Genomic DNA, 26,795 nt, shown 5'->3' with positions numbered 1-26,795 from the left:
CAATAACACTGTAAAAAAAATCCCATTAAAAAAACTCACATTTTCTGGCAGCTGGAGCGCCAGAAATAAACCATAAAAAAATATTTTTTCCTGTAAAATTTAATTTTCCCAGTTTTTTTTTTGTGTGCAAATTTGCAGTCTTTTTTTGTAATTTTACCGTTTTTTATAGTATTTTCAAAAATAAACTTGAACAAAAAAATCCTGTAAAAAAGGAAACATCTCCGGCAGCTGGGGTGCCAGTTTATCTTTAAATTTTAAATTTTCTTTAAATTTGTGGTCTTTTTCTGTAATTTTACGTTTATACGTGGAAAAACTAAAAATTCTGTAAAATTATAGTTTTTTTTACAGTGAAGACAGATGTAAACAGTGAAAGCAGATGTGTTTCAACACGGGCAGTGGCTATTGTGAGATTAATACCGTTGCCAAGACATGGCCGAAATGGCATCATGCGAGTCTAAATATTGTGTTTAGGTCAGTGGTTCTCAAACTGGGGGGGGCCCGAGATGGATCCAGGGGGCCACAGATTTTGTGGCATTTAATGAAATATAGATTTTTATCATAGCTTTTATGCAATCAATCATAAAAATAAGACCATGCACCATAAGTATCGATGTTCCAGTATTGTATATGAACATGTTTCTGGTTTTATTAAATTTCTATGTTTATGAATATTTATTTGGGGGGGGGGCGTGAAGCGATGCACTCTACACAAATGGGGCCCTACAACGAAAAAGTTTGAGAACCACTTGTTAAGGTTATAACAGCCAGCCTAAGAAATGAACGTTCTGAGCTGTGTTATACAGTACTTAATTGATGCTTTAAAGAACCAGCCTGTGGCAACAGGTACCATGTAACATGTAACACTGTAGTTACAGATGATAATAAATTCTCACACACTGCTATTAAAGAAACCTTAAAAAACGAAGAGAAAGCGAATCTGATAAGAGTGACTTATTTTCTCAGTCAGTCGAGCTTCCTCGATTGTGTGGCGCACACAAACATTGTTGTGTAGCTGAACAGTTATCTCACAACAGGTCTGGTTCACATTTCACCCCCAATATCAAAAAAGTAGATTTTACCATTCAGAAAATAACATTCTTGCATTATATATATATTTTTTTCATATTGAAGTGAAATGTGTCCAAGACATTTTATGTGTTTATTCTATTGTATCTTTATCAATCCGTTTACTGAAGTGAAGCAGCAGATAAAATAAAAATCTAAATCAATATAAATGATAAATAGCATTCAGTCTTTCTCAGAAAGGTCATGATTGAGAAAAGTCTGTCCAGGAGAAAAATAAATAATGGAATGCAAGAGAGAGAACGCACTAGAAAAACTATAGAACGGAAAAGGTGAACACATATAGGACTATATATGATTTACAACAATTTAAAGTTTGGAGGTAAAGCTCTCAGTTTCATTATAAACAATGAATGAATCCAATTCCTATACGTTTGATTTAACACACACTTACTGTAGTACTTGATGTTCATCATAACATTTTCATTATAACTTGCCAGGGCTGCAGGTCTCCCTCTGTAAGCTTATATCAAATTGTATTTACACCTATTCAAGAAAGTAAGAATATAGTTACTAATATTTACAGGTTAGCTGTGTGATGAGTGCTATTGCAGCACTGGCCACTTGCGCAGGCATTGGGGTAATTGACCAATCACAGCACAGGCAAATAACAGTAGAGAAGACGGCCATTGGTTCAGCAGCAGTGGTTCCCAACCTGGGGTCCTCCTCAGCCCCCTATATGCTTTGAGGTCAGACATACAGTAGATGCCTAATAGGTTTATACAGATATATGTTATCATATGCTATCAATGTCATGATAATGCAGTCAAGACACTTGTTTCATTGAATTATTTTAATAATTTAAAATATACATTAGCAACATTTCAGATTTGTTGTAAATTTACGGGGGGGCTCGAAGGAAAATGTTGGGAACCACTGTATTACAGCCCTGGATGCAGAGAAGAGCAGGCGGAGCTGCCGTGTAATTGGTTAAGTGGCTAGCTAAGGAGTGAGTTAGAACTATGTGCTTGCATTAGTACTTTCAACCCTGTGCATTTAAAGGCAAGGAGGTGAAGAGACAGGAGAGATCAGCAGAGGTGGACAGCGCTATTGGGGAAGCGTGCAGACGTTTAGACCAGGATCAAACACACGTACACACTCATCCTGTAAAGGGCTACACATGCAGTGTAATACTGTTGGCTATTGAAAATACAATTAGATACACTATATTTACTTGCCAGAGTGAAAAAAACACCATGACCACATTACATTCAGAAAACTGAATATCTACGGTGCTCCCTAGAGAAAACGGTAAAGTAGGCCCACATTGAATTTGTGACCTCAACAGAAAAATTGGCCATCCTCTATTTACAAAGTTCTGCACTTTTCTACGGGCATTATTGTCTTTAAAATAATTTGGCTAATTTGAGTCATACGCGCTTAGTGCTCTATTTAACACAATTATAATGTTTAAAGCCATCGGAGACTTTCCCCCAAAAGTGTGAAATAAACCAGCACGTTCCATCTAGGCCTAATATGAGGAAAACGCTCACACACACGCACACACCCTCAAGCACTCACAAATGTCGTCCTGAAAACTCTGTATGTATGTTTTAAGGTGATTGTCCGTACATTCACTCCACCCTCACCGCACCCCTTTTGAGTCACGCCTTCTGACCCGTTCATCTTGAACCAACTCGGGCGCAGCTGCTAGGTGACCTGTCCGCCGAAGACTTCCAGCACGAGGGGCGTCAGCTGCATGCTGTGTTCGGGCTGGAATGAGAGGGAGCGGTACTGTTTTGAGTGTTCTTCGTTGAGGCTGCGGAGGTCTGCCAGTTTTTGTATCATCTTAGCGTAGACCAGATGGCCCCCCGAATGATGTGCACGGATGTATGCCTGCAGAACTTCAGACAGTTTGTCCTGCAGCGCTTCCACTCGCTCGTGGTCCTGCACTCCAGGTCGGTCTACGATCACACAAACACAGGCGAAATTAGATTACCGGCCACCACACGAGTCTGTGACACGTACTGCGGGCGGAGCACGTGTGCAGAGCAGGATGGAATGGAAGTTGATGTTAACATCCGCTCCAACGCGTTTACTGATTAATGTTAGTATTTCAGTAAGCATGCAACTTTTTTCCAAACGCGGTTTATTTTTTCCAGATGTGACTGTGTTGAAGGAACGTAACAGTGGATTGTTTGCTGTAGACTAAATGTGGAGGGGGAATTGGAAAACCCAAGGTGGAGCTGAAGGGGAGCGATTTAAAATAAATCAAATTGCACTTTATTCCTATTGAGCTAACAACATAACTACAGACTAAATCCCAGTGGGGACAAATAAGAAACGAGTGAAAAATATTGAAATGGAGAACAGTTTAAAATCATAATACACAAAACATAAAGAATCACAATAACTGTATAGTAACTAAGCTTCAGCTATAATATTTTTAATCCTTGCTGTACAGAGAGTAGATGGTGACCTGGAGACAGCAGGCAGATAGCCATCAGCAGCACATGTTCCTCCTCTTGTAGGTTGAGCTTTTTCAATCCCACCTGAAATTTCACCAGAGGCTCCAGCAGCTCCAGAGTGTGTCCAGCTGTAAATCCCAGACATACAGAAAAACAAGATGTTTTCATTACTCATAATTGACAGAGAAGCCATTCATTTTTGTAAAAAAAAAAAAAAAAAAAACATCTCTGTGCGTATGTGTGAGAGTGAAATAACTTTTATTTAGGACTTTTTTTAACCTGTTAGCTGTCGGTCCCCTTTTTTGAGGGTTGGGCTAAAAAGTGATTTCAACTTTTAAATTAGTGTAACTCTGGAATGCTTTGGTCTAGAGACCTAATCTTGATCTTGTTTTAAAGAAGAGATTCTATACTTTATTGTAAAAGTAGTCTGGAGTTGAAAAATGAAATTAAAAAATAGTTATAGCAGTTAAATTGTACATTAATAATAATAAAATAATCAATAAACATTGTTTTATTTGACTAAAAAATCTAAAAAAAAAAAAGTTTCTTCAAAAAAAAACACCAGAAAATTAAAGACATACTTCTAAACAAGTTTTGTGTCAAATTTCAAGCTGATATCACAAAAAATGTGGTTTCTGGGATAATTTGAATCGTAACACCAACAACTGCCACTAGGTGGCATATAGGCTCCAATGGTTTACTGCATACAAATTAATAAATTTCATCATTATTTATAAGGACATTCTTGGAGCTTTCCAATGAAATAGAAGTTTTTTAGATTTATTTTTTAATTTACAATAAAATATGATTATGAATATGTAATTTTTATAATGGTACCCAATGGGCCCAGTGACATTTTAGAATTTTTTTTACTCAAGCTTTTACTAAGTGATTTCTATTGCAAAACAATTCTGAAATATAAAATCTACATGCTTAGAGCTTTCCAATGATATATAGTTTGTCAGGATTAAAATGGAATTATATTGCATAACTTCAGTGTTCCACTGAAACGGTGACATTTAGCAGCATTTAATAGTGTTTATGCTCACTCTTGTTATAAATGAATAAATTACTACTCCTACATAATTTATTTTTGTAAAACACTGGTCAAATATGTATTCTAGAGTCTTAGACCTTTCCAATGATATATAGTTTGTCATGATTAGATTTAGATTTAGTTGTGAAAATTGAAGTAAACCTAGGTGTTCCAACAGTGCAACGGTGACAGTAAAAGGGTGCATAACGTGTATAACTCCTGTACTAATTGCAAAAAACTAAATAAACAAAATTGCAAAAAATAATGAATGTATAACAAATGAAGGTGTTTTGAAAATCACTGGTTCCCCAACAACATTGAGGCCCATTGAAATCCACTGCATGGACACAAAACCACTGAGACATTTCTCGAAATATCTTCTTTTGTGCTCCACAGAAGAAAGAGCCATTTACAGGTTTTGAATGACACGGCGGTAAATAAACGATGACAAAAAAAACAATTTTTGGTTGAACTAACCCTTTAAAGCAGGGGTCTTCAACGTTTTTCGGGAGTTTAGAACGTCTTTTGGAGTTTAGAACACGCTTATGAGCCATGCCTCACCAAAAAGAGCTTTCAGAGGATAAAGCTGGCAAGGGTTACAAAGTTATTTCAATGACTTTAGAAATTCACCAGTCTACAGTTAGGCAAACAATCTACAAATGGAGACACTTTGGGACTGTTGCTACTCTACCAAGAAGTTGACCCTAACCCAGTCAAAATGACACCAAGAGCACAACGAAGACTCATCAATGAGGTAAAGAAACAACCCCGAATGACAGCCAAAGATTTGAAGGCATCATTGGAACTTGCTAACATCTCTGTTCATGAGTCTACAATACGTAAAACACTGAACAAGCAGTTTATGAAGGCATACACGGTGCACGTTTCATTGATTTTAAACATGTATAATAGTTTTGTCAGAGTTTACAATGCAGAAGCGGTGTGGTGTCAATTGCCTGTCAAATTAGCGATTTACAGCTTTAACAAATTTGAACAGAAGTTCAGAACTCCCGGTTGAAGATCCATTTGTTTTTAAAGGGATAGTTCACCAAAAAATGAAAATTCTGTCATGAATTGCTCACTCTCTAGTTGTTCCAAACCTGTATAAATTTCTTTGCTTGGTTGTAAGGGGTGGGAATCTTAAGGCACTTAACGATCCGATTCTGGGAGTAACGATTCGATTCCCAAAACGATTCTGAACATACATTTTTGGTAATTAATTATCCTGCTGTGCAAATACATTACACTTTAGATTTTAACCAAAATTAGAGTTATATGCTTTTCTCACTGAAATAACAACGTGAGGGCAAACTGTATTGTGGCTCAAGTACCTGTAACATCGTGCAAAATCCTTGGTTGTCCTCAACGGAGTAAAGGCGCAAATCTTTGGCGATAAAACCCACCACTGACCGGGTAATTCGCTTCGCCTTTTCAGAATTCGGTGGAAGTTTTGCTACTTGCTCGAGGGTCCTTTGACTGTTACCGGGAGTGTGCGTGATTGGAACAGAATGCTGTTTCTCCAGCTCTGAGTGGAACCGCGTAATATGTTTCTTCATATTAGTCGTGTTCCCGAAATATTTGAATTTGGTGCCACAGACTTTGCACACAGTATGGCTTTTATCAACGACACCTTTTTCATTGTCTTCACAAAATCCAAAATGTTGCCACACAGTCGATTTCAAATTTGACGAAGCAGGTCGTAGGTTGTCCATTTTGTCTAAAACAAAGCCGTTCGTCTATCAACGGGTGTGGCAAGGGGGGTGTGATTTAGCAAGGTCTGCAGCGGGAGAGAAGGCTGAGAGAAGAGTGGTGAGTAAATGGGGTGCGAAGTGCAAATGATGATCAGCTGTCCTCTATTCCAGTGATTGGTGTGGGGATGCATATAAACAGCTCGGAGACAGGAGCCGGGTGTGTGAGAGCCAGCAGAGTCTACGAGAGAGAGAGAGAGACAGAGACAGAGCCAGTAAGAGGACTGCTTCACGAGAGGATCGTCAGCTCCAGTGGAATACGGAGGCTGGAAACAGAGACGCGCAGCGTCAGCATTAGACTGAGTTATTATTTTGTGAATAAACATTTCTTCTCTCCAGTAGACAACCTGACCCCGATCTCTTCCTTCTCACCTACACGAACTTTACTACAGTGGTGCCGAAACCCGGGAGAAGGAAGTAGGAAGCCGTGGCCAGATGCAAGCTCCGCCGGCAACCCCGTTTGCGGACGTCATCTCGTCCCTCGCGGTCCTCCACCGCGAGCAACACCAGGCGCTTCTGCAGCTGAGGGCAGACCAGGAGGCCCGCTTCCAGGCTATCCTCCAGGCCCAGAAAGAGGACCGCGAGGCGTTCCGGAGCTGGGTGGACCGGGAGGTTCAGGCTGGGGGCCGTACGGAAGTGGCATCGGGTTCCCACCTGTGGCTGACAAAGATGGGACCCCAGGATGAGCCGGAGGCGTTCCTCGGCCTTTTTGAGAAAGCTGCTGAGTCCAGCGGTTGGCCGAGGGACAGGTGGGCAATCCGGCTCCTCCCCCTCTTGTCCGGAGAGTCACAGGTGGCGGCGCAACAGCTGGCCCCAGAGAGCCTCCTGGTTTACGATGAGCTGAGGAGGGCCATTCTACAGCGGGTCGGCCGGAGCCCAGAGGAGCATCGCCAGCGTTTCCGGACGCTGGGCTTGGCAGAAACCGGTCGACCCTTCGCCCTCGCTCAGCAGCTCCGGGACTCGTGCCGCAGATGGCTGAGGGTCGAGGAAGGCGACGTGGAGAAGATCGTCGACCGGGTGGTGCTGGAGCAGTTTGCCACCCGTCTTCCCCGGCAGACAGCTGCGTGGGTCCAGTGCCACCGGCCGTCGTCGCTGGACTCGGCCATCCAGCTGGCGGAGGACCATTTGGTCACGTGCCCCGGGGTCGGGGAGGCAATTCCATCGGCCTCGCTCTCACACACCCCCACACCTCCTCCAAGTCGACCAGTGCCGGCTCCTCGAGCCCGGCCACCGGGTCCACCGCGGTTCCCGCCTCGGGGGCGAGGCGGGACTGTTCCTCGGCCCGATGATGGGTCCAGCGGGATGCAGGGACGCACCGGTGGATCGGCGCTGGAGGAACACCACCCCATGTCTCCGTCCTCCCCACACCAAGCACCGCCCCCATTTTCTGCCGCCCGGGCGGCGGGTAGGTCTGGGCCGGCCTGTTGGCGCTGCGGGGATCCGGACCATTTTCTCGACCGATGTCCCATGATGGATGTGGGGTTAATGGTTCGGGTCCCGGACGCGCCTCAGGCTGCCCCCGGTCAGGCTGGCGAGTACCAGATACCAGTGAGTATTGGGGGGGGTACCTATCGGGCTCTGGTGGATTCCGGTTGCAACCAGACCTCGATCCACCAAAGCCTGATTCGATCCGTGGCATGGGATAAAGGCCGCGCGGTTAAGGTACGGTGTGTGCACGGGGATGTGGTTCAATATCCCCTCATGTCGATGCTGATAAAATTTAAAGGGAAAAAGCATAGAGTTGAGGTGGCCGTTAATCCGCACCTCCGACATCCGTTAATTCTAGGGACGAATTGGCCTGCTTTTCCAGAATTATTAAGGGTTTTATGCACGGATGTTGCTTGGGGAAAGGGAAACCGGGGAAGGCGAGGGCTCGTGCAGGCGGGCAGTACAGAACCCGGCTCGCAGGGGTCTGGCTCCGGGGGAGGAGAAAGCGGGATCGAGAGGCTGATCCTCTCGGACCGCGATGACTTTCCCCTGGAGCAGGCCCAGGACGAGACCTTAAAACGGGCTTTTGAGCATGTCTCGTCCATTGACGGGCAGCCGGTGCAGCCTGCCCGACCTCTCGCCTACCCCTATTTTGCACTTCGGAACAATCGGTTATATCGAGTGGCCCAAGACGCTCAGACCAAAGAGGATATAACCCAATTATTAGTTCCAAAGAGCCGCCGGGAAATGCTTTTTCAGGCGGCTCATTGTAATCCAATGGCAGGACATCTGGGGCAAACTAACACATTAAATCGTCTCATGGCCCGGTTTTTTTGGCCGGGCATTCACGACAATGTGCGCAGGTGGTGCGCGTCTTGCCGTGAATGTCAGTTGGTGAATCCACCGGCCACACCAAAAGCGCCATTGCGCCCTCTTCCGTTGATGCAGGTCCCCTTCGAACGAATTGGGATGGACCTCATCGGGCCATTAGAACGATCAGCACGGGGACATCGGTTTGCTTTAGTCATAGTGGACTATGCAACCCGATATCCCGAGGCAGTAGCCTTGCGCAACATTTCGGCAAAGTGTGTTGCGGAGGCTCTGTTTCGTATCATCTCCCGGGTGGGGATCCCCCGCGAGGTCCTCACGGATCAAGGCACGGCGTTCATGTCACGCACACTGCGCGAGCTATACGAATTATTGGGCATTAAATCGATCCGGACCAGCGTCTTTCACCCACAAACAGACGGCCTGGTGGAGCGGTTTAATCGCACATTAAAGACCATGATTCGTAAGTTCGTACACGAGGACGCCAAAAATTGGGATAAGTGGTTGGAACCCCTATTGTTCGCGGTACGGGAGGTCCCGCAAGCCTCCACAGGGTTTTCCCCGTTTGAACTTCTTTACGGGCGGCAACCTCGAGGGGTGCTGGACGTATTGAAGGAAACCTGGGAGGACGGGCCGTCCACGAGCAAAAATGAAATTCAGTATGTCATGGACCTGAGAACAAAACTCCATACACTGGGGCGGCTATCTATGGAGAATTTGTTACAGGCCCAGGACAAGCAAAGCCGCGGGTATAATAGGGGAACCAACTTGCGAAAATTCACTCCGGGAGAGAAGGTACTTGTATTACTCCCTACTTCCAGTTCAAAATTACTTGCAAAGTGGCAAGGACCCTTTGAGGTTACACGGCAGGTAGGGGATCTCGATTATGAGGTCGTACGAACAGACAGGCGGGGAGCACGGCAAATTTACCACCTCAACCTCCTAAAAAAATGGAGTGAGGAGGAGTCCGTGATGTTGGCGACGGTGGTAACGGGAGAGGATGATCTCGGGCCGGAGGCGAATGTTAAACATCAATCTCTCGCCCTGGCCCCGGGGGGAGATCACCTCTCACCCTCGCAGCTCACGGATGTGGCCCGCCTGCAGGCGGAATTTGCGGATGTGTTCTCCCCCCTGCCTGGTCGCACGAACCTTATTCAGCACCACATTGAGACCGAGCCTGGGGTAGTGGTACGAAGTAGACCCTACCGGTTACCTGAACACAAAAAAAAGGTGGTTCAGGGGGAATTAGACGCGATGTTGAAGTTGGGGGTAATAGAAGAGTCTAACAGTGACTGGGCGAGCCCGATAGTTTTAGTCCCTAAAACGGACGGCTCGATACGGTTCTGTGTAGACTATCGCAAGGTGAATGCCGTGTCGAAATTTGACGCGTATCCCATGCCAAGGATTGACGAGTTGTTAGATCGGCTAGGCACCGCTCGGTTTTTTTCGACACTGGATTTGACGAAGGGATACTGGCAGATCCCCCTTTCCCCAGTGTCTAAAGAGAAGACAGCCTTTACCACGCCGTTCGGATTGCACCAATTTGTCACCCTTCCGTTCGGTTTGTTCGGAGCTCCGGCCACCTTCCAGCGCCTCATGGACCGCATCCTCCGGCCACATGCAACATATGCGGCTGCCTATCTCGATGATATTATCATCTACAGCAACGATTGGCAGTGGCATATGGAGCACCTGAGGGCGGTCCTGGGGACGCTGAGGGAGACCGGGCTCACGGCCAACCCGAAGAAGGGTGCGGTTGGGCAGGTGGAGGTCAGGTATCTGGGCTTCCACTTGGGTCATGGGCAGGTGGGCTCACGGCCAACCCGAAGAAGTGTGCGGTTGGGCGGGTGGAGGTCAGGTATCTGGGCTTCCACTTGGGTCATGGGCAGGTGCGTCCCCAAATTAACAAGACGGCAGCGGTTGCGACCTGCCCGAGGCCTAAGACCAAAAAGGAGGTGAGACAGTTTCTGGGGCTGGCGGGATATTACAGGAGGTTTGTGCCCAATTATTCGGAGCTTGCCAGCCCGCTGACTGATCTCACTAAAAAGGAGGCACCAGATCCGGTCCAGTGGACGGAGCGGTGCCAGCAGGCTTTTACCCAAGTTAAGGCTGCCCTGTGCGGCGGGCCGCTCCTACACTCGCCTAATTTTTCTCTTCCCTTTTTTCTGCAGACCGACGCGTCAGACAGAGGGCTGGGGGCTGTCCTGTCCCAGGAGATGGGGGGAGAGGAACGGCCGGTGCTGTATATCAGCCGCAAGCTCTCAAAGAGGGAGGCGAAGTACAGCACCATCGAGAAAGAGTGTCTGGCGATCCGGTGGGCCTTTCTCACCCTCCGGTATTATCTCCTGGGGCGGGAATTCACCCTCTGGTCGGATCACGCTCCCCTCCAATGGCTCCACCTTATGAAAGATACCAACACGCGGATCACCCGTTGGTATCTGGCTTTACAGCCGTTTAAATTTAAGGTGATCCACAGGCCGGGGGCACAGATGGCTGTGGCCGACTTCCTCTCCAGGCGAAGGGGGAGGCTGCAGGCCGGAGGGCTCCCCGGCCTGAGTCGGGCGGTGGGGGTATGTGGCAAGGGGGGTGTGATTTAGCAAGGTCTGCAGCGGGAGAGAAGGCTGAGAGAAGAGTGGTGAGTAAATGGGGTGCGAAGTGCAAATGATGATCAGCTGTCCTCTATTCCAGTGATTGGTGTGGGGATGCATATAAACAGCTCGGAGACAGGAGCCGGGTGTGTGAGAGCCAGCAGAGTCTACTGCGGAGACAGAGCGAGAGAGAGAAAGCCTGAGAGAGGAGTGCTTCACGAGAGGATCGTCAGCTCCAGTGGAATACGGAGGCTGGAAACAGAGACGCGCAGCGTCAGCATTGAACTGTGATATATTTTTGTTAATAAACCGTACTTCTCCTCTGCAGTAGTCAACCTGTCCCCGATCTCTTCCTTCTCACCTACACGAACCTTGCTACAACGGGTTATTCTGTTTGGCCTGCGGCCACGCACCGCACAGTGGTGCAGTGGCAGTTTGAATTGAACACAGAATCGATTCTGAATTTTTGAGAATCGATTCTGAATCGTTAGATAATGATGCATCGACTTTTTCTCCCACCCCTACTTGGTTGGAAGTATTCTTCCAAATATCTTTTTCTGTGTTCATCAGAACATGTGAGAGTGGGTAAATGATGACAGAATTTTTATTTTTGGGTGAACTATCCCTTTAAGTCAACCTACAAATGGCTCTCACAAGACAGCATTTTTAAACTTGAGAAAAAAGAAATTTCCCCTTAAATTACCATATGCTCTTAGAAAGCAAATATCATCAGCTAAACTGCAGGCATGAAACAAATCACAGTAAATTGTGCAGTAAAACACGTGTATGCTTGAGTTTGAGCGCACCTTTTGTGACATCATTGACACAGTATTTGAAATCTGGTCCTCCACAGCTCCAGCTCATATCCTCTAGACTGAAGGACTGGTTGGACCTCAGCATGATCACTTCTATAGCACTAGACTTCAACAGAGCGATCTGATCTTCAGCTGTAAGATCCCTGAGACAAACATGAACCGAAAAAAGACATCAACTCATGCTGGATTCTGTGAATGGCAGATGTAGAGTTCAGACAACGTGACATTCCTATGAGTTACCATAGCAACATGCGGTCCATAATGCATGCGTGTACGAGCATTATGAAAACTGCTGAAAACATTTATAAGAAGATAAAGGAAGGCAAGAAACATGTTCTTGAAAAAATAAAATGGATGATTTTCAAGTCAACATATTTGGGTTGAGAAAAAGGTGGAACTCTACACAAACAGGCATGTTTTTCACTAAGTGGGTGAAATAAATGGACATAACAACCTTAGCTCACAGGCGTTTTAGGGGCGCAGTTGTGAACAACTGTGGAGCTTTTCTTCCATTTAAATAAAGTAATGGCGCTACCCTGCCTCGCATACACATCGCCATACCTGAATCCAGGAATCATCTTGGCAAAGCCGATGACTTTCTGAATGCTGTAGGAAACCAGATCAGCCAGGTGAGGAAGCATAGACAGACCAGAACCCTCTTCCTCTTTTGAATCAGGACTGGAGCTCAAACCCTGCTCCTGATACATCATGAACAGGTTGCTCAGATTCATCTTGCGATCTCCTGACTCTATAAAAGTGGAGAGAGAGAGAGAATCAGATTCAGTATAAATCAGCATATTGGTGCGGTCCTTCTGAAACCCTATATCTGTATATTTCATCACTTTTATTTTTGCCATAAAACATTATTATTAGTCACCCTTTATGTTTGTCACTGGGTTTTGCAAATATCTAACCAATAAAAAAATGATCAAAAGTACACAATTTGGACATCTATGATAAATAAGTGAATACAGGACATATACATCAGCATTATACAGTATAAGCTTACTAGCTTCCCTGCTCTTTAGATAATGTTATCTAACACGGACGTTCCCACCTATTCTCAGAAACAATTTGATGACCTGCCTGAACATCTATTTTCTACTATTTACTTATTCAATGTTGCTCAAAGGAAGAAAGTATCATCATCATATTGAAATCATGGGCATTTTGATTGTTACATTGAAAATGTTTCAACCAGTAGTTCAGCTATACTGTTCATTTTGACTATGTATATCTGCACCGCTATAAGTTGTCATTAAAGGCATAGTTTACCCAAAAATTCTGTCTATTTACTCTCTAGTTGTTCCAAACATGTATAAAGGACTGTTTGGTTATAAGCATTCTTCCAAATTTCTTTCTCTGTATTCATCAGAACAAAGAAATTTATACAGATTTGAAACAACTCGAAGGCGAGTAAACGATTAGATTTTTATTTTTGGGTGAACTATGCCTTTAACGTGTGTAAGTTGAAGTACATTAGTTAGGATGTATCCCGAACAAGTCAAACTGAGTTAGATGCTAAAGGAGAAAGGGTTGTGACATATGGGTATGGTTTGGATTATATTCTGACACAAGGAACTAGGAAAGAAATTAGCACTGTCAAACTAATTTATTATATGTTAATGGAATTAATTAACTGAATAAATCGCAATTAATCACAGTCGTTGCTGTGAAAAGCCCCAAAAGATATCATATCTAGAATGACATTTTAGGTCTTTTAATGTCTTGCTGTTTTTAGCACTGCATATTTTTAAACACACTGTGAAGTTTAACTTAAAAAAACAAAACAAATTATGAGCCCTGAATTATGTTTCTGCTCATATTGCTCTCATTGCGTAAATCCCTTATTATGGAAACTACATGGAGTTCAAGAAGCAATATAAATGTATTTATTTCTAATCATGTTATGCATATAATATTTTAATTTATAATATAAACAAATTACAGACATCTGAGATTATATATATCGATTGATATATAAACAACTTCCAGGATGAGTTATTTATGTGCTCGTGTGTGCATGTGAATAATCTATTTGTCATTAAAGAGGCTCTCCTGTGACGTCAGACGTGGCGAGATGGACGGAGCCTGCTGTGCAGATTAGAGACACAACCACCTAACACACATACGCCACCAAACTGAAAAACATTTCTCAGAATAAACTTTATGGGTAATTGTGTGGGTGTGTATACATGTATTTAATATGTATGTGCATGTGTGTCACCTGGAGAGTGGCTAAAGGAGTCTGAGGAGGCATCTGATAGTGAGTGGAGAGACGCGGCACGGCTGGCACTACGTGTAACTGGACCCTCTCTAACCGGAGGCTGCAACACAACACGCAAAAACGCATTCACATGATGTATGGTGCAAAAATATCCTATTCACACCAAGACTCATTTCCAACACGTACATTTTGCACTATAGTCATTTAAAATCAACGGCTGTCTGCTTAGCCAAACATTGTTGTGGCACAATGTGTACTGGGGTACTGCAATTTCATTCAGGCCAGTTGCTGTTTATTCACATAGGTCTGAACGACAAATCTCATGACGAACATTCGTCTTGGTGTGAACAAGCCTTAAAGTGAAAAAAACAATTCTGTCATCATTTACACACCCTCTTGTCATTTCAAATCTGTATGACTTAACAATGTTGTTAACTGGCCCCCATTCACTTGCATTGGTTTTGTGTCCATAGAATAGAAGTGAATGGCGGCCAGTGCTGTTCGGTTACCAACTGTCTTCAAAATGTCTTTTTTGTGTTCTACGGACGATAGAAAGTCATAAAGGTTTAAATTGACAAGAGGAAGAGGAAATGATGACAGAATTGTCATTTCTGGGTGAACTATCACTTTAAGTGTATTTAAAAACTGGTATGCAGAAGAGATGAATAGTACGAGAAAATCGGATCATTTACTCTGAAGCGCGAGAAGTCGGAGTAAGAATCGTCGTAAGTTTTGTGGTGCGCCTCCACCAGCGTGCTGATGATGTTGCGCTGCTCTTCTGTGAGGCGGGGCTTCTGCGCCTCTTTCTGCGCCTCCTCCTCCTTCCTCCTCTGGATCAGTTCCTTTTTTCTCTGAACCTCCTCATCCGTCAAAATAACTAAAAAGCAAAAACATTTACAAGTGCATCCTCTCTGTGACAACAGGAGCATTACGTGTTCAATAGGTTGGTAAAAAAGGAAAATTGGTTCTGAATGTTTTTGTTTATTTGAAGAGTAAAGCAGTTTGAAATCCTAGGCAAGACCTAAAGCAATTTACAGTTTCAGAATGAATTGCAAGGAATCGTCTCTTAGGATCATGCGATCACAAACCGAAAAATGACTTGAATCATCCCCTGAATGCTTTGCCATCTGCCTTGTAAGGACTTTTGTAAACAGATCACATTACTTTCTTTTGTTTGAGGCAACCCTACAAATAGCATTCGCTTCCTGCAAGTGTCCACTGAGGTCACAGCAAAGACGTTTGCAATTAATTAGATATTATTTTAATCTAGAATTAAAAGTGAAATGATGGATATCTTGGCTCACGCCGATCGGTGGTGCCAGTCAGACGCATGTAGGCTAGTAACTCACACTCTTTCATCATGCCAATATCCAGGCAACGCTTGAGTCTGCAGGCCTGGCAGTGTCGACGGTTGTCTTTAGTGATGGTGCAGCTCCCATTAAATGGACAGGTAAAACTGGCCTTCCGCTTCATGCTGCGTCTAATGAACACCCACACACATTTACACACAAGCACACACACTGAACTATAAATAACCTGGCAGTATCATACTGGTTACAGATAATATGTGTTAATGTGCTTCTTTAATGAACATCCGTGTAAATGCGTGATTGCAAAACTGGGTTTGTGTACCTGAAGAAGCCTTTGCAGCCCTCGCAGGTCATCGCATTAAAGTGAAAGCCAGTAGCTTTGTCCCCGCACACACCACATATCCGAGGAACATTCCGGTCAAACTCATCTGGCACTTGAGTGGATGTACTAACAGCCGACTCCATCACTACTGGATACACCGAAGAAGAGAAAGAGAGAGAAAGACACACACAGATGTGGTCATATATACAAAGTAGTGCATTTGTGAGTACCATTACAGGAAAAAGAAAACAGAAGGTGCGTGTTAATCACATCCCTTGATCGTGAAGCAGTCTGTCGCACGCACAAATTCATGCACAGACGGGGACTACGAGTCCCAATGTCCCTCAATGAACAGTAAAAAGTCACTGGTATATACTAACAACTGGCTATCTTTTTGTTATTTGTTTTGTTTACCGCTGCTCGAAGTACAGTTCTATTACATATCCAAGCAACCGTTAAAAAGGTTTGCTGGATTTAATTTGCATGACTGTCTAAGCATGTACTTGTGGTACCGTCTTGACTTTTGAAATAAGGAACTGACTGACATGCACCCCGACGTGTCTAATGCAGAAAACACTAAAGTGAATTACGCATTTCTTCGAACACTGACCGACAGCATAACAGAACCACAAATCATAACTGACATTCTTTTGCAAGTGTTGAATAATTAACAATCCTTTAATAGAACAGTAAATCATTCTGATTAAAACCATGAGGCCAGTATCACCAACAGAATGACGAAAAAAAGTTATTTATACAAGCATCACTAATGTATGCGCATCGATAAAGAGTGCACAAGATAGATGAGAATATAAATTAGCTATCGTGCTCCACCGTTAAAGAAAAGCTGTACTGTCAGAGGCAAGATAAGTGAAAACCAAAACAAACAGCTGTGAACTTAAATAGCCCATTGAAGCTATCAGAATGCTTTTTATGCATTCAAAAAAAGGACAAAGTTGGCAAACATGTAGGCATATAAAATCATTGCAACCCATGTGAGTGGTCTGATGACAAATGGTTGTCATGCTGAAATTAGTCAGGGTCACAGTGACATAAGTAAAACTTCTAAAAGCGTCATGTGATAAGAATATTGTGACAATAAATGTGCTTATGAAGTACCTGATGATCTGGATTACAAGGTAATAGCACATGAATAACCCCTTCACTACCGTGCACTGCAAAGGGTGATCTGCAATAAAGTGGTAAAAAAAGATTGAGAACATTTCGTTCCATGTGAACGGGTTTGCTAAAGGGACATCACAACACTGTAGGTACAAACAGGAACAGCACGAACCAAATAAACACACCTCGGCATAGAAAGTGATGTCATGGTCTTCCTGTTTCCCAAGTTTTCAGGCAATTCCAACTATAGGGAAAATTGTCTTTTTTGTGGCCTCCACAAAATAAACATGCACTCTTTAATTTGGAAAATATGCTGAACGTTTTGTGTAGTTTCCCTACAGAAATACCAGATCAGGAACACACACACACACAAAATATGACCCTTTTTGAATTAAGGTTCTCAGATTACTGCACACACAAAAAAAACTCGCCAATTAAAGTATTTCAAAAGACTTCACAGCATAATGATGCATTTATCTAAACGGGACCCTTCATTTATTTAACTATTCAAAATGTGAGACACATTTGCAGTCTGTTCTGTGAAGATTTAGTTGGCTGTAAGCCATAAACATGGCACTACTTATGTGCATCTTCTGGATTGTAACCTGCAGATGGATGCTGTACTTTCTTTCAGAAATTACAATTGTTTCATTAATTTATCATTTTTTCCCAATTAAAATTTATAAGACCCCCTGGCAGCCTCAAAAAAGGAGAACGGTTTAAATTATACCAAATTCTGTCTAAGTTAATTCAGAGTAAAGAACTAGCATCATTTCTTTGCAGATGCCGCCTGGTTTTATATGTTGTCAATTATGCATTGCTAAGTGATTTTCACAAAATTGTATATGAACTTGCATATCAAAGCAGTGAAATGCATCAAGTAAGTAAACACGATAAGTAAGTTTGATTATTTTGGATTGTGCCTGACTTCTCAGCCTGCAGAACAAATCTTAAATAATACAGTAGACTTAGTGAACTGAGCTGTAGCTATGACTGATTATATTCATTCATTTAAAATGAAAATCTCAGACCTTTGTAGGACCATTACAAGAAGTTTCCTTTCACAAGCCTCCAAAATCATGCAGATGCTGTGTGTTTTCTAAAGGCTTTTGGACTGTGCAGATGACAAGTCTACTTACCAGTTTAGTATATGGCTCCTCTTATCAACACACATAGCGTAAATGAGATAAGAGATTTTCAGACATGTGAAATGTGCCTTAATTGTGTGCTTAGGTTAATGTTTTATGCCATACCACGTAGAGTCCAAGGAAATCTTTAAACCTTAAGGGCACGCTGGGATAATTTAGGTCTTAACATGTGAGGACAGCATGGGCAGCGATGGCTCTGTTTCCCTATATTTGTGTGATCATGATGCCCTTTAAGGTACTTCGGAGTTAATGATTAAACTGACAGAAGCATCACATAGCTCTGATGACTATGTAGGCCAAGGCGTATGAGAAAGCTCTTTCATCTTGAGCAGGATGACCTGGTTGTGATTGCAAATATATGTAATAACGCAAAAGAATGTGTAGGGCAACTTATGACTAGAGCCAAGGAGGTGGTTGACCTTGAAATAACATGCTCAGGTCATTTTTTCACTGCAAGTACAAAGATTGGATTGGTTAGATAAACGCAGATTAACATTCAATAACATTCTGCCATGGTTATTGTGTAACATACATTCGTGCTAGTAACTCTACAGTATGTTCTAACTCTTTGTCGCTATGGAGATGCTTAACTTGTCATACGTAACTATGGTATCGCTGCAATAAATTCTTAAAACTATCTGCATAACCGAGTTTATTTTGACTTTGTAACTAGTGTGGCATTTAGGCATAGTTAGGCATCATAAATTTGGGTAAACAGAGAAAAGCGCCCTGGTCTTTATAGCGAAAGGGTGAGGAACGTTTGCATGTGGAGATGGGATAGAAATGCTTTCATAAACCTTCATTAGCTATGACAACAGACAGAGACAGTCACGCTGCAGGAATGCCAAGCTTGGCATAGACACCATGTGGAAAACACAGAAACACCTAGAAAAGCACATACTAAAGATCCAAAGAACCGTTCCCACACTTGAAGCAAACTGAATTTAATGGCCATAACACGCAAACGATCGGCAGGGCTATAAAACAATGAAAAATACAAAAACAGAAAATTGAGTTTCCTCCGCACATGCCCACAAAACAAGGCAATGTGTATCAATGTGTAATATGCAGCGCAGAGCCAGAAGGGTCAGTCCGGGTCCAGGACACACAGAAAATTCTGCTGTCCTCAAACGAACCGTACTGGAAACACACGGCCGTGCTCAAACACACACACAAGTCTCTCTGTCTCACTTTCTTTCATGCGCACACAACACACAAAAATTCCACAGGCACACCATGCAAACCTAGTCCCGTGCCAGGCAACACTCTATGAAGACATGGTAAAGTCATTGTTTTCTGACAACTCCTTCCATTTAGATCAGACATTACCATCTGCATAGGCTAGACACTTTTACACACTTTACATCTATAGATGACAAAATCTTTTTGGGGAAAATCTGTGGAATTCCACATTGTAAAACAAAACAAATATATAGACAAACAAAGACGCTTGTGAATGACGGCATTCCAACTCTGCGGAGTTCAGCGAGAACAGATTCTGTGTGGTCCTGCTTATAAGTAATTATCTATGCTTGATGTTCGCCACAAGAGGCCTTTACATTAACGGACCTCTCGGGAGGCAGGAACGACTGAGAAACTCATAGCAATCAAACTGGTTTAGTTTTAAACTCAAGAAATACGATACATTTGTGGAGCAGCGCAAATTTGATCCATGTAGGCCAACATCACAAGTCACTCTTTAACATAAACACAGCTTACTGAGTAGAGAAGGCAATAATGTCCCAGCTTGTATCTTACTTAAACATAGGAATATTATAGAAGGAACGCAAACCATATAAAATGATTTAAGCATCAAATGGGCATTTCCTGAAAAGCCCAAGTTGTTTTTCATTTGAGTATATCTTAAAAACACTACGCTAATCTCATCTAAAATTCATTCTTTACATGAAGCATATACACACACTAAACAACACACAGAACATTGATACTATATCAGTTGCATAATAAATATTATATATTTGATTGATTGATTGACTTATATTTAATTAAATAAAAAATGCTTAATAAAATATAGTTGACTATTGTCACCTGTGATTTCCATAGCTACTCTTTATTACTCACATATGATTCCGCAATCATTTTCTTTTCAAATAATAAAAAATAAAATAATTCAAATCAATAATTTATTTGGAAGATACGGTATAAGTAGGATAATAAAGCAGCAAGCAACCAGTCATTATCTCACAAAATAGGCCTAAAACCCAACTGTTCGATCAGGACGATCAGGGTCAATGTCAACAGCATCTAAACACAAGTCATTTTAAATACTTTACGTGCTATGTTATGTCTGTATTAACAAGTCTCAAATAAGCTTTGAAGTAGATATATAGAGCAATTTAAAGCATTGAGCAAACAGTAGCAATGCACATCAGTGGCCGAAGATATGCTATGGAAAGACACATTAATCATTCATCATTACATCCTGCTGAAAACCCTCCTCACAAACATCAATTATTTCTGAACTGTTAAATTCATCATAAGCAAACAAAAATTACTTTAAAAAATAAAGATAGCATTGCAAAGATTTGCCACACTAAATAAACAAACATCAGGCCAACAATGCATATGTTGCAAAACAGCCTGAAGTCAAAATCAGGTTGTTTACAAACCAGAAAGCTGTGAATAGTTTCTTTACGTGATCATCTTTGGTTACCCTTTCTGTAACGCGACCACTCCGCTCTCTTCACACACACATGACCAGAAGTGTAATTGACTCCTCCTTCCTCTTTCCTCCCTTTTCCCTCCTTCCGTACAGGGGGTCTTTCTACACTGTGTCCAATCCCAGTGGTCTGCATATGCGCGCACACACACATACAGCCAACTTCCCCTTCAACAGGCCTCTCTACAGGGCTACAGTCAAAGCCTCACAGCTTCTGCCTAGAGTAACAGAAACCATACACAGGCACACACATTCCAGCCTGTAAAAAGGACACCGCCACAATAACAACCAAAACATCACAATCCAGTTCCTTTAAACAAAACACACATAACATCAATGCAACCTCTACAAAGTGAGACATGTACATATGCGGGCGGCACTAAAAAAACTCAGAAACGATTGAGATTATGAGCTTAATGTACAGGTGCGTGGGTTTCTCAAGATGTCATATAGAATATATACATTTCCAGTACATGAGTGTAGACTTTGCTATGCATGCTTTGAAAGACATACTCGAACTAGCATAGTGTAATACAGAAATTCACTTTGCTTAACTTACTATATAATAACACTTCTGTTTACAGGTTTATTAACATTTGCATTGGAATTAAACAGCATGTCACTTTACTACTCTTACCATCTGATGAGACCATTTACAATTTATTGAAGTACAACACCTCAAGGGGTTTCTCTGTGCACCTGTTACATTAACATCCATTGTTGTTTACACTTTAATTCACCTTCAATTTACATTTAGTATTTCATTTTATTACTTATATAGTATATACACACTATTTGTAAAGGACCATGTGTTTGACATATTCTGTTTTTTTTTCACACATTGTCTGTGGTGTCATTGTCAATGACATGCATATGGGCCTTGTTCCTGCAAAGTGCAAAGTGACTTTGATAATTGATCAGGTCAGCAAGATGAGAAAGAAAAACATAACTTAAAAAATTTGACATACGTGTTACTTCATATATAGTATATGTAGTACCTTTGAAAGCTGGTGATCCTAAACAAAACAGAGAAAGGATTTAGAACTCTGTCCAGGGTTTCACATCTAATCTTGTTACATGGTTAACCATGTCAGACTATTTCCTCTCAAATTAGCAAATCTAAGTGTTGAATTTGCACAATGAAGCAGAGTTCACAAAACAACTACTGCTAATTTATTAAAACCACACAGTAGTAATAGTTCTAGGCATGACAATCAACATCAAACCAAATAGTGTTCATTTAACAATTAGAAAATATGGGCTTTATTGTGGTAAGTCATATTTTTGACAATGTTTGTCTGACGTGTCCATACTGGTTGTGCTTGCCACTAGTAATGCCAAAGCCCAGTTCAACAGACATGTTAAACAAACAATGCACACACACACACACACACACACTACAGATTCATACACTACTCAACATACCAAAAGCACAAAGTGCTTCCATGTCAAAGAGCCACATGCTTTTTCTGCCATAGTGTCCACAAGGGCATTATGTTAAACAATACTGTCAAGGCTGTTATGACTTTTTGTTACAAGGTTTTATTTTTATAGCACATTATAAAAACATAGCAACTTTTAAACCTATGTGTTTCAAAATAAAACGCCATTAGCATGCAATTATGACGTGACTGCTTTTTACGGTGAATGGCAGAAGTGAATTATTACGAAAACATGATAAACAAATATTAAAACAGTTAATAAAATAATTAAGCAATACAATAACTGCAACTTGGGTTGTAAAACATAAACCAAATACCAAACAGGCAAGTTGTTTACGTACACTGAAACGTAAATAAATCAGAAAAATTGACATTATAACTAATAAACTATATATTCATTAATTATCTATTAACGATAACATAGAATTACTACTAAATGTCAAATAATTAAATTTGAACGAAAAACAGCGACTTACCAAATGATTAAGATTTATATCTTCTGTTAATTAGTTAAAAATATTTCTTAAGCCACGGCAATTGAAGGGAAAACTGCGTTTTTAAAGTGTTTTTTGTGTGTGTAAATTATATATATAAAGAGCTTTTAAAGATTATACAGGGGTTATTTACGCTGTGAATGGATGATGTCGCAGTTGGAAATTACTGCAACAGATGAGCCGATGCACAGCTATACTAATAAACTCGCATTTTTACATTGATCTAAATATAATGACTGAACGACTCATTATAACGAATCGGCTGCTTTAGGGTATTTTTCAATACTAACGTTAGCTGCATTCAGGGACATGCGCAAAGTTTTCCACGTTGAATAACTCGCCAAGGTCGGTCTTTAAATTGCTTTCAATCAGTGCGACGAAATAAAAAAAACCTCAAAGCTCAACCCCTTGTGTATAAGAAACATATGAGATAAATAAACCTACAACACAATTACAGACAAAAACTACCACGCTTCGAGTATCACGTGCCAAGTTGATGCTGAAAAAAAAACAGTCACTTGAGTAGGTTACCTAACATTAGCAGACTAGCAGCTTTGTTTTGAATTGCATTAGTGTGCACAATGTTCACTTTGATCATACTGTGTGCAGGAGTCAACTGGTCGCTTCATACCTGCGTGTAACTTTTCCGATCAAGCGTAACGTGACTTTTCCTGGTTTACTTCTGCCCGTAACTTGTAAATCTTGTTTCTTTTTTCACGCCTAGAACTTGGCGCCAGCTCACATGCTAGCACGCCGAGACACTGCGAGAAAACACGCCCACTGCCTCGACAGCGCAGCCCGCAGAGGGTCGCCTCGTTCCACGTCCAGCGTACCGCAGCCCCGTACACACGGACGAACCTGTGGTGGAGCTAGTCCGTGCGATGCTAACGAATTATGCTGGCTATTAGGACTGCTTCGATATCCATCCCGTGCAGATTTATCTCCAGCCTGCGTCTTAACTAAAGAATAAAAAAAACGAATCAAATCTGAAAGCAGATATATCGCACTAAATCAGCGATTTGCCGTATTGGGTTTCCGGGTACAAAACTTTGAACTCACGCTGGTTAGAACTGTAAAAATGTTGTACTTGACCCTAAATGGATGGGACTCCGTGTAATTATGCCCCGCCCCGACTCTACCCTACACGGCCGATTTTCCTCCAATAACGGATCATAAACTCTGCTATAACCGTGTGTCCTCTGTTTTGGTTGGTGTGACATCCTCTGCCACGCGCGCACTGTTTGGACAGGTCGGTTGTTCGTAACGCGCGTGGGGACAACTCCCACATTCCACAAGCAAAACACACGCAGACGCACGGACCCCGCAGCATTCAGAGTCTAGCAATCGCGCGCGCACATACACATAATCACTCACGCGCACGAGGGGTGTGTCATGACGTCAGAGACACCAAAGATGTAAACAGTTTGTCCGCATGAGGTCGAGCGTCACATTTGTCTTTAAATACGGTGAAATGTGTCAGGCACTTAATTCAGCATTGCTGGCTGGTCCTCGCGCCAGCATCGGCACTAAGAAAAACGTTATAAATACAAATAAAAAAACTATGACTGAGCCAACAACCTACTTAACTTAATAGCAGTATGCGATTTCCGGTCGGCAGTAAGTAATGGAAATGTTCAGTCGCCTGTGACGGGCAGCTTTTTAAAATATAATATTTTGGGTTAGTGAGGAGATGAGTTCATGGTTTACTTGGGTGTGTCTGCCTGAGTAGTATAGCAGAGGCGTCTGCTTTTAGGTCTTAAGTATACTGTGTGTGCATACGTAAAAAAAGAGATAAGGAACAAGTTTGATTGTGTGAGCCTCAATCACATGACGATCGGCCCTGCGGCACCAGCTGTGAGAAGAATGGTGCTGTGTAGTTTGTTTGACTGTACCTGCTTGCGTCCACATGTTGGGGGAAATTGCGCATTATGCGTCAAAAAACGCAAGCAAGCGATGCTGGAAGAGATGTCTGCTCTTGGTTAGCCAGTCCCTGTTTCCGTAGATCGCGCGCTGAACTATTTGGGCTATTGTCTGGAATTATGGAGGGGCACATTTAGGGTATTGTGTATGTGTCGTACATACACTACAAAAACAGCAACGCAAAGTAGAAAAGATAAAGATATATTTGCTTAAAACAGATTGGTCTCGTAACTTTCGCTCTGTCATCGTGTTTACCCCCAAAATTCCTCTCACAATACTGTCTACATTTTCCAAAAGCCTAAGCAAATGTACTGCTTACATTTTTGTAAATGTGCTTTTCATCTCTCTCGTTTCCTATGTATACGAAGTCTTCCGATGGTGACATTATGTAACAGGTCATAATTTAAATACTACAAAGATCATTATGGAATGTGCTCATATAGGTCAAAGTTCAAAAACAATCAGTATGCAAATATGCATATTTTAATTGAGCAAAACGTAACAGATTGTAATACACCCTAACACCATGTACACAACAAATTGCACAATAATAATAATAATACAATTTAATTGCAATATTATGCAAAGTGAGGAAGGTTGTGCTCTAGAACTCAGATAATATAAAAAAGTTATAAAAAAATTACCAGCTGTGTAAATAGATTGGTTATAATATTAGTAAATAATAGTCTTTATTTTATATATGCACAATTTAGAATCTTTTAGACTGTAAATCGTATTATATTGTATTGTCATTGTGTTGAATGTCTGTACTAGAAGCTTCCAACACCAAAGAAAATTCCTTGTGTGTGCAAACACACTTGGCAATAAAGCTCTTCTGATTCTGATTCTGAAAAGCTAAGAAGGGAAAGCCAAAATAAGGACATACGTTTTAGTCCAGAATGACAGTGTAGTCTACATACTGACTCTAAACAACTGTGGTGCTGCTGCTGCTGATGTTGTTACAACTGAATGCATTTAGTGATAAAATATTCCTTGTGAGAAGTTGGAGCTATTAGTGTATCAAAAGAGGATTCTAATTCGTTGTCACAAGATATGTATCCGTGAACTGGAGCCCTTGCAGTGCTTGTGTAGAGCGTTGCGGTCATCCGCTAAACACAGTTACACATGTTCTGGCATTAAAAATAAATAATTAAAAATAATCAAAATCAAATCCCTTTATTGTCCCTCAGCCATATACACAAGTGCAACAGTAGGTGAAAAACTTGGGTGCAGTTCCGACCAACAAGTAACAAAGAATTACAATACTTTACAGTAGACATTTCTTGTACACATTTACATTTCTGCAAGTGTTAGACCATAATATAACGAATGACACATAATTTACATGTAACTATACAGCAGCAAATGTACACAATGTGCGTAGTATAGACATAATAATGACACATAATTTACATATAACTACACAGCAGCAAATGTACACGCAATGTGCGTAGTGTACAGTGATTGGTAAGTTACGTATTGTTCTGACTGTGTTAGAGTTCTTATTGGAACATCAGCAATAGTTCAAAATAAACGAACAAAGACACAAATGAGGCAATAAGAAAACCAACGCAGAAAGGTAAACATTCCATGATAACAATAAAACAATACAGAAGGCTAACGGTGTAACTGACAAACGTAAATACACATTATTTAACGTTACTGCTGTTAGTTTGTCAGAGCCGCGTGGAACCTGCGTGGATTTAGCTAAATAAGCTAGCTAGGTTTAGCACTATCCCTGACTGAACGTATCTATTTAACACGCATGCAATTATACTCCTATAGTGTATATATAAAATACAAAAATAAAAATATTTTAAGAATAACGCTAGCGATTTCGCGCACATCGAGAGACAAACGATTTGCCTTAATTCAGTCGTTTTGGCAGCGCGGTCCCATGGTGTAATGGTTAGCACTCTGGACTTTGAATCCAGCGATCCGAGTTCAAATCTCGGTGGGACCTCGTCCTTTTGAGAACGTTAAAATATCCCCACAGTAGTAGAAAATTGAATTGAAGTCAATTAAACTGTTGTGTTAAAAAATGAACAAATAAAAAAAGGGAGCGAGTGTTAACACTCGGACATGGAGAAATTCAAAGCGTGGCATTCATCTCTGTAAACTTAGCAAACAATGAAGTCCCCTCAGGAGGCAATTAGCCTAACCTTAGTTCTTTCATATTAGAAAAGTATTATTTAT

The 26,795-nt window shown here is 41.7% G+C and overlaps 1 protein-coding gene and 1 non-coding gene across 6 annotated transcripts; one reads left to right on the top strand and one right to left on the bottom strand.

The window, feature by feature from the left end:
- Window positions 1–103: 103 nt before the first annotated feature.
- On the bottom strand, window positions 104–24,024 carry vdrb (vitamin D receptor b). Of its 5 annotated transcripts, none has more exons than XM_057337390.1 (10): window positions 23,311–24,024; window positions 16,913–16,982; window positions 15,794–15,941; window positions 15,511–15,641; window positions 14,854–15,038; window positions 14,162–14,261; window positions 12,496–12,682; window positions 11,926–12,077; window positions 3,503–3,619; window positions 104–2,987 (listed from the first exon to the last, which is right to left on the bottom strand). In XM_057337390.1, exons 3-10 carry the CDS (start codon window positions 15,934–15,936, stop codon window positions 2,734–2,736), a joined length of 1,269 nt encoding a protein of 422 aa, XP_057193373.1. In that variant the 5' UTR covers window positions 15,937–15,941; window positions 16,913–16,982; window positions 23,311–24,024; the 3' UTR covers window positions 104–2,733. The 5 variants fall into 5 exon arrangements, with proteins under 5 accessions (XP_057193373.1, XP_057193375.1, XP_057193372.1 ...); XM_057337392.1 differs by having other exon boundaries at window positions 15,794–15,938; XM_057337389.1 differs by lacking the exon at window positions 16,913–16,982 and having other exon boundaries at window positions 23,311–23,638; window positions 23,739–24,024.
- A 2,466-nt stretch (window positions 24,025–26,490) lies between these two features.
- trnaq-uug (transfer RNA glutamine (anticodon UUG)) lies at window positions 26,491–26,562 on the top strand. The gene has a single exon. It is a non-coding gene; the product is annotated as a tRNA-Gln (tRNA).
- The last annotated feature ends 233 nt before the right edge of the window (window positions 26,563–26,795 follow it).

Source organism: Triplophysa rosa, linkage group LG7 (assembly GCF_024868665.1).
Source record: "Triplophysa rosa linkage group LG7, Trosa_1v2, whole genome shotgun sequence".
Classification (NCBI taxonomy): domain Eukaryota; kingdom Metazoa; phylum Chordata; class Actinopteri; order Cypriniformes; family Nemacheilidae; genus Triplophysa; species Triplophysa rosa.
This window is presented reverse-complemented; position numbering and strand designations above follow the sequence as displayed.

Coding starts and splice junctions, on each gene's coding strand:
- vdrb (XM_057337390.1), bottom strand. CDS start 15,936: ATGGAGTCGGCTGTTAGTACATCCACTCAAGTGCCAGATGAGTTTGAC. Junction 15,642..15,793: donor GGCTGCAAAGGCTTCTTCAG/GTACACAAACCC, acceptor GGTGTTCATTAG/ACGCAGCATGAAGCGGAAGG. Junction 15,039..15,510: donor TATTGGCATGATGAAAGAGT/GTGAGTTACTAG, acceptor TTTGCTTTTTAG/TTATTTTGACGGATGAGGAG.